Here is an 8,191-nt window from a genome sequence, read left to right as displayed (position 1 = left end):
GGAAATCAATTGTTGAAGTATTCTGTATATTTATTTGGTGTATCTGTTAACAATGCTTAGTGCTCAAGAAAGGTAAACGTTTTGGAGAAGCAAGAGTGCCATCTTGTGGAACATTTGTGGGGCTTTTTTTTTTTTTTAAATGAACTATTGTTGATTTGAAGTTTTGTTTTTTTTTTCCACTTTGCTCAATATAACCTCCCCCCTCCCTCCCCACCCCCCTACATTTTGTCTCATTTATTCTATGGCATTGCGTGGTACTAGTTTCATTTTACACCCCAGCTTTGAAGACATGCAATTTCCACTATTATTTAATCCTACTCGTGTCCTGTGCTGCCTTTGCTTATTCCCTTATTTACTCCAAACTTTGATTCAGGGTGACTTACACTTCCCCAAGGAATATCAGGAGATTTTTTTTTTTTAAAATATACTTAGCCATTATAATTGAGAGGTGATGGGGGAGTATGTAGAATGGATACTTCAAAGATTAGGAAGGTCTTCTGAGCATGGAAACTTCTGTTCATAATTGAACATTTGTGGGGGTTCATTCTGGTGTCCTGTTACAGGGCAGGGAGAGGGATACCCCAGAACACCCAAACCTGCCTGCTCTAAATAGTTCTGCCACCTGTTGCATCATAATAAGACTGTGCAATACAGAAAAGACAATACAGAAAATATAGTTTGAAACCCAAGCACCAAAGTTACGCATCCCCTGGTGGGTAGATGTCCAGCCAAATAGGATTGGCCCAAATCAAAACCGGAAAGCCTCCCACAAGCCTAAAGACCTTCCAGCTGGGACCCATAGAAAAGGTTCAGAGGCAGTCACATCTCCCCGTGGGTCTCTCACTCACATCTGTTTCAACCAGTCCAGGACCAAGAAACAAGCACAATTTCTTCACCTGTCTTTCTGCTTCATGTACCTCCTTCAGAGTCTCCTTCTGGCTCTCTATCCTGCTTCTTTCCTTCTCCAGTCTCTTCAGCTTCTTCTCTTCCCAGTTCAGCTCCACCCTCCTGTGGGTGGGGTAGGGAACCTGGAACCTCCCCTCCCCCACCACCTTTCCCCACCCCCCTACCACCCTATTACAATCCTGTGTGTGCCTTTGTTAACACTTGCTTGAATTTTTCTGTGGTGTATTATTGGCAGAGAGGTTGGAATCTGGGAAGAGTTGTTATATATCATTAAGAGAATAAATCAAAGGCACTACAATTTCAGGGTAGGTACTGTCTTTTCTACTTCTAGTCTCCATGCTTACCATCTTATGGGCCAAGGAGAGTCATGGAGGGAAGATGGCAGGGTTAGGCTCAGAAAAGGGAGCTCCAAGACTCAAAGGACTGGTGGCTGATAGCCATGCTGGTTTCTTTCTGCTTACTCAAACCTCCCTACTCTCTCACATCCTGACCCCAAATAAGATTCTGAAAAATGCCACAAAGTAAAAATATGAATCAAATTAATATTTTTTGCATAATTATTAATTTAGCTATGTACAGCTGTCCATACTTTCGACTGGATTGGTGATGAAGGGTTAATTATATAAAATGCTTAGTGTAATATGCTCAATGGTATCCGTTTTCGGCCACACAACTGAAAAAAATTCTTGGAAGTTTTCCTGAGACGTGTCACTTTGATGCTGATCCTCTGGTTTTGAGAAATAGGCCCTTACAGGCCTTTAAACTGGTCTCAGCCTATAGAGTTTCAACTTAGGGAGGAAAAAATCCAGCACCCTAGTATTAGTCTAGGACTAATAACCTGGTTTAAAAAAATGTATTTCGGGCCCTTCCTGGTAGTGCAATGGGTTAGGTCGCAGCACACTGCATGCTAGCTGCAGCTGTGTCAGTGCAAGTTCAGTGGCTCCAGAAGTGACTCACATGGCACAGCAGACCTCTCCTGTCTTGCTTGCTGCTCCCCTCAGCAGTGTACTTTGTCGATCTGCCTGTTCTGCTCCCGACTCTGTCTCTGGCGAATCCTTTCACTGCCCCTGTACCTCTAGTCTGTACCCAAGTTCTGTATTCACAAATAAATAAATCTAAAAAAAAAAAAAGTTTCGTCCACTACACACTAATTATGTGGGGGCATAGAAGATACCAGATTATTAGAGACCCTGCCATTCTGAAAACAGTTGATTGTTCTAGTGTGTCCCATACTCAGGTGGTCAGCCAATCAACACCTTTTCCAGGAATGTTTATATTTCAGAGAGAGTAGAGTTGGTCTCAGTGAAAGAGAGTGAAAGTGATGCAGACAAAGCAGAGAAATAGATTGTGAGAGTCCTGGTGATTTTCAAGTCCTTACTTGGAATGTTTCTTGTTGTTCTTCTGATGTTTCCTGGGCTTGACTATAGGACACACCTCTGTCTTTTCAGTAATCTTATTTTCTGTATCTTGGTGAAATAGTCTAAATAGTTAAGTTGGTCTCAGGTTCTAAGAATATAAAGGAGAGGAAAAAAACCTTATTTAAAATTCTAGCTAAGGTTTGTATTTACAAACACAGCTGATCTGACACAGCCTGAACAAGTAGAAGCAAATAATCGTGAGTTAAGCTCCAAGGTTGGGTGGAGACTGAGAAAAGCAGAAAAGGGTGAGTTACCCAGAGGAAAGGGCCCACCAGGAGAAATTCAAAGCTCCCTTACCTGAAAGAAACCTGTTCACATGAACTGCACAGTAGCTAATGAATAAAATTCACCAAATCCACATTTCTTTGCCCCAAACCGGCTTTTTTAGAATATAAAATTCAATTCCTTTGTGCTTAACTCCAATTCCCAAAACAATTTTATTTCCCTTTAAGACAGAAGGAGAAAGATAAATACCAGATGGTTTCATTTCTATGTGGAATTTAGAGAAACCAAAAAAAGGGTCAGAGATAAACCTTGAAAGCTGACCACAGATCTGAGGCATGCAGGAGGCCAGGAGGGGTTGGGAAAGAGGGGCTGATGAAAACAGCAGAGCAGGTGGAGAGAGGACAAACACAGTGGACTACAGTGGTGGACTATGGGTATTCTGGTGGTGGGAGAACTACATTGACTGCACCTGAGGGGAGAAATCAGGTACTGTCAAAATTAACAAAGATGTAAGAAAAAGATACATTACAAAAGTGATTCATTAAAAAAATTAAAAATTTTGGGCCCTTTCTGGTGGCACAGCGGATTAAAACACAGCACTAAGAAGCTAGCATGAGTCGATCCCTGCCCCAGAGGTGACTCACAGAGAGGCCCAGCAGACCTCTCCTGACCTGCTCACTACTCCCCTCAGCAGTGTACTTCCTATTCTGCGATCTTCCTGCACTCACTCTCTACCTAACTTTAATTTTACAATTTAATTCTAAGAGAGTAATCCTATTTATATGTTTTCGGGAGGCGATTGACTTGTTTCCATGTCTACCACTTGTTCTGTTTTCCAACCATATTAGAACTCTCTGGCCAGGCTCTTCCCACATGTTGGGTTTGACTTTTATTTTGTAGGTGACTTTATAGTGTCATAGGGTTGTCAAAAATGAAGCAATATGGCCCTCCCTGGTGGCGCAGCGGGTTAAAGCACAGCACTGAGAATCTAAAGCCACTTCCGCATGAGTTCAATTCCCACCTGCTCCGGAGGTGACCACATGGCGTGGCAGACCGCTCCTGACCCGCCCGCTGCTCCCCTCAGCAGTGTACTTCGTTGATCTGCCTGTTCTGTTCCCCACTTTGTCTGTGGTGAAGCCTCTCACCGCCCCTGAGCCTCTGGCCTGTACCCCAGTTCTGTATGCACAAATAAATAAATCTTTTTAAAAAAATGAAGCAATACAATCAGACTTTAGAAAAATTAATCTGGTATGAAAGCATATTTGAAATAAAGTAACAGTCATCTTTAATAGTCTTACTTACCTCTCTCCTGTCTTCTCGTCTTAGCCCTTTTCTCATCTTCCTTCTCTCTCTTCCTTTTATTCAGCAAATATTTGTTAGCTGCTATTCTCTAAGTCAGGCACTTAGCAAGAATGGTAGATATAGATGGCAAAGTTGAAACTCTTTTTTCCTTTTAGCTTAATGGCTTAGTAGAGAAAAACTTGACACATAAATAGCAACTTGATCTCAAGAATTTTAACAGAAGAGGGCAAGTATCTTGGCCAGAAACTTGTTGGAGTGGCTTGGGAGGGGATAGGTGTACACAGTGTCTGCAAGGAAAAGCTAAGAATTTTAAAGCCAGAGTACTGCTGTGCAAAGTGGGGTAGGGGGAATTGGTTTAAGGTGAATAGACTGCAAAAGTTAGGGCAAGAAGATGAAGATGACAAAAACAATCCCTACTTTGATACTTTTATATCCCTAATCTTATCCCTGTATGTTCATCTGGTTAGATAGGGAGAAGAGTCAGTACTTTGTGGCTAAGTGAGAAAATGGTAAAGGATGCACTCTTACACTTTTTTTTTGAATCATGTATCTTTTCTCTTGGTTTGGTTTTACAACATAGAAATAAAAATATCAGTTACTTTGAAAACAGGACAAATTTAAATTTTTAATCAATAGCAATATATTTCTATAAAAACTATAAAAAGCTTTACCACTTGCTAATGTCAAGTATTACATTATAACAAAGGGCTTTCCAATTTAACAGATGAACTTATTTCAAGGTCGTACCCTTTACTGATCTAAGTTTTCAATCAGTTTGAAAAAGCAATCAATTTTCAGGGTAAGCTCACTGATTTTTCAGTAGGTTACGCTCCATTACCAACATTATTTTAATGCTCAAATTTTCCCAGATTTGGCCAGAGATACTCCCTTGAAGTTGGCTTTTGTCCTCTGACATGTCTCCATTAGTTTTTTAGTATTTTCTTACTTTTAGGTATAAAATGTTTGAGGTTTATAGTGTACCTTCTCTGCCCTACTCTTGTATTCAACAATTACCTATGGAGATGAACATTTTAAAATATTTGCAATATATTTATTTGAAATATATTGGGCATACTTTAAAAAATTTTTTATTTACCATGTTTCAAAAAAATACCAATTTGTATTTAATGCCAGTTAATTTCTGGTGCCATTTTACCCACAGTGCAGTATTTCCATGAGATACGGATCTTGTGATCAAAATTCTTCCAATTACACAAGTTTTATAGCAGGGAAACTAATGAGATTGTCAATGGGTGAGTATTTACATTTTTTAAAATGTGTACTTTTGGGCCCTCCCTGGTCATGCAATGGGTAAGGACTCAGCACTGCAAGGTAGCTACAGCCACCTCTGTAAATTCAATCCCAGGCCCCAGACCCACACACCACTCCACTCAGCAGTGTACTTTGTCACACTTCGTTCTGCTCCCCACTCTGTGTCTGGTGAATCTTCTCACTGCCCCTGCACTGCTGGCTTGTACCACAGTTCTGTATGCATAAATAAATCTTTAAAAAGAAAGTGTACTTTTATATAACAATTATAAAAAAACATACCTCAGTGATTTTTTATCTTTTTAAAAATACTTTATTTTGTTTTCAGAGAGGATACTGAAACATATATTTTATTCAAGACACTTAACATATAGCAAGCTGAAATAAAATATACAAGAAATATACGGTATGATATAGATGAGAAAACCTGAAATATTTTTAACTTAATTTGTCCTATAAGAAGTATGTGGAATTGATACTGGTTTTGCACAATAATTATTTTCCCCCCATAAGTTCTCATTTTCCCTTCCAGAAAGTATAATGTGCTATTGTGTCTAAGAAATCAGAGAATAATCTAGGTTTCCCACCTTTTCAAATTACAAAGTGTTACTTCAATCTTAGGTCTTTTCACAGAATCTAATACCTGCCTTCATAAAAGGTAACTTTATTTTACTTTTTAAGTTCTTCAATGACATGCTATTAATACACTGAGTCAGAAAGCAAATACAAGGAATATCTGTATCACAAAGGAAATCAAAGAAGGCTTAAAAGATAAACATCTAGTATTTAAAAAAAAAACAACTCAAATTTTGACACTAGGAACAATATAATTTCCTCATTATCTTTTTCTAAAGACCTTTTCCAGTTTTTTTCCAGACTTCTTTTACTCCTTTAATGCTTTCTCTTTTCACACATTTCCAGTACTCTTGTATAGTTAGATGCTGTGGAACCTGTTAACCAAAAGTAAAAATGAAGGGGGTCATTCTCTTTAAGGTTAAACATGATTTCATATTTACTTGTTACTGTTGTTACTTGCTCTTGTTTATTTCCCACATTCTCCAAAAAGGATTTTAGGTGAATTTTAAAAGATGACTGCAACAGAACTATAAAATAAGGTAAAAGATAAAAATTGAATGTTATGTAAGAATATGCTGAGCATAACTATGGGAATGAAGGGAGACTAATTTAGTTTTAAATTATAATTATCTGATAATTTTCCATTTCATAATGAACTTTTTCCTGGTAAACTGTGGGAAAAAAAAATTTATAATTATGATTTCGGCCCTGCCTGGTTAAGGCATAGCACTACAAGCTAGTGGCCCTGGTTCCATCCCTGGAGGTGAGCTACGTGGCGTGTCTCCTCTGCTGCTCTCCTCAGCAGTGCACTTTGTAGATCTACCTGTTCTCCTCACTACTCTGTCTCTGGCGAATTCTCTCACCATCCTTAAACCTCTGGTCTATACCCTAGCTCTGTATGCATAAATCAGTAAATAAGTAAATAAATAATCTTTAAAAATAGTAAAATTTTGATTGGAAAAAAAAACCCAACAATACAAAACTCACAACCAACTGTATTTGATGAGAAGCTTTAAGAAGTAAGAAAATTCATGTATGTGCCTTATGAATTAAAAATAGGTTGTATCATTCCTCTCAACTAAATGACAATGTGAAAGTTAGAAAACATTCAGATCCTGGTGATCAAAAAAGTACAGCATTGCTGGAAATTAACCAAATGGTAACAAAAGTCCATTTTAGGTTATATAGATGTTCTTTATAATACCATTGATTTACAGCTCTTAATATATTTTGAGAAATGACAAAGAGCTTCCTGGATATATTAAATTGTTAACTGCATCAATTAGTTTAATTTCTAAGAATATGATTTTAACTCTCAGGTGTTAGATGACTACAAAGTTTTGTTTTGCTACTAGAAATTATACGGTTCATTATCCATACATAATGTTTATTGTAAGCAACTGGAAAAAATTTTTTTTTAACATTTTAAAAGGACAGGCTTATTAGGAAAAAGAGAATGAAAAACCTGCTTAAAAAGGCGGAGAGCTGCGTTTTGCCAATTGAAATTGGTTTTCTAAGTTCTAGAAAGTCTGGCTTTTATGAACCCACTAATCTCTAATTGTCCCTCCTTTTTTTCCTCTGGCTAAATATCAATACTTTCTCTTTCTACTTGTTTCCAACCTTAAGACTGCTTTAATGGGACTGTTTCTAGTAGATTCTACCTAAACAAAATAGTTTAATTTGTCCCACAGTTACAGAACAATATGTAAATTTCAGTAATGACAAAAGCTAACTTTTATTTTGTGCCTCCGCACTTACATAGTATTTAACAGTAAATTCTCACAAAAATTTTTAATGTTAAATTCTATTAAGTTTTCTCATTGTATACAGGAAGAATCTGAGGTTCAGAAAAATTAAGTTGCTTTTTAAAGATTCAGCAGTTAGTATGTAAAGCTAGGGATTTGACTCTAGATATATCAAACTATAGAGCCCAAAGTCAAATCTAAGGTCATCATTAAAGAATAGTGGTTTCTGTTTAGACTTAGATTAAGAGGGAAAAAAAGCAAAGAAAAATGTCAGCTCTCACCTGCATGTGATATTTCAGTGTTGGTTGTATTATAGTTTACAATCTTAAATTGCAAAACCCGCATTTGAGCTAAGCACTTGCTCAAATTCTAGATTTAATACCATCCATTTAATTACACATACATGCATACATTAAAAATTTCAAATCTGTTACCCATAAGCCTCGATGCATCCTGTTTTTTAATACCCCAAGAAACTCTCCATGACTCAGACATTCATCATCATCCAAATCAAAGATCTTGAACACTGTGTCCAAAATATTGTTTGAGAGGTCTTGTCCTGTTGCTACTTTCACAGCTCTCTTAAACTCCGCTAAAAAATAGTAAACATAAAACAACTCACAAACTATGGAAACAGTGTAAATGGAATTAGTTTAAATTTTTATTATTTGAGTAGTGAAACAAAACCAAAAATACCCATTAAGAATGTATTCAAGGCCCTCCCTGGTGGCGCAGCGGGTTAAAGCACAG

At 37.4% G+C, this 8,191-nt stretch overlaps 1 protein-coding gene across 1 annotated transcript in view; it reads right to left on the bottom strand.

Moving 5' to 3' along the window:
* Positions 1 to 5,457: 5,457 nt before the first annotated feature.
* MICU2 (mitochondrial calcium uptake 2) overlaps positions 5,458 to 8,191 on the bottom strand; it is a 62,706-nt gene continuing 59,972 nt past the window's right edge. The window contains 2 exon segments of the mRNA XM_004680262.2: positions 5,458 to 6,070; positions 7,876 to 8,160. Coding sequence (XP_004680319.1) covers positions 5,969 to 6,070; positions 7,876 to 8,160 — 387 coding nt within the window. The 3' untranslated portion in view covers positions 5,458 to 5,968.

Source organism: Condylura cristata, unplaced genomic scaffold (genome assembly GCF_000260355.1).
Source record: "Condylura cristata isolate star-nosed mole 26May11 unplaced genomic scaffold, ConCri1.0 scaffold00010, whole genome shotgun sequence".
NCBI classification, from domain to species: Eukaryota; Metazoa; Chordata; class Mammalia; order Eulipotyphla; family Talpidae; genus Condylura; species Condylura cristata.
Note: the sequence above shows the minus strand (reverse complement) of the source record. Positions and strands in the feature narration are given on the sequence as shown.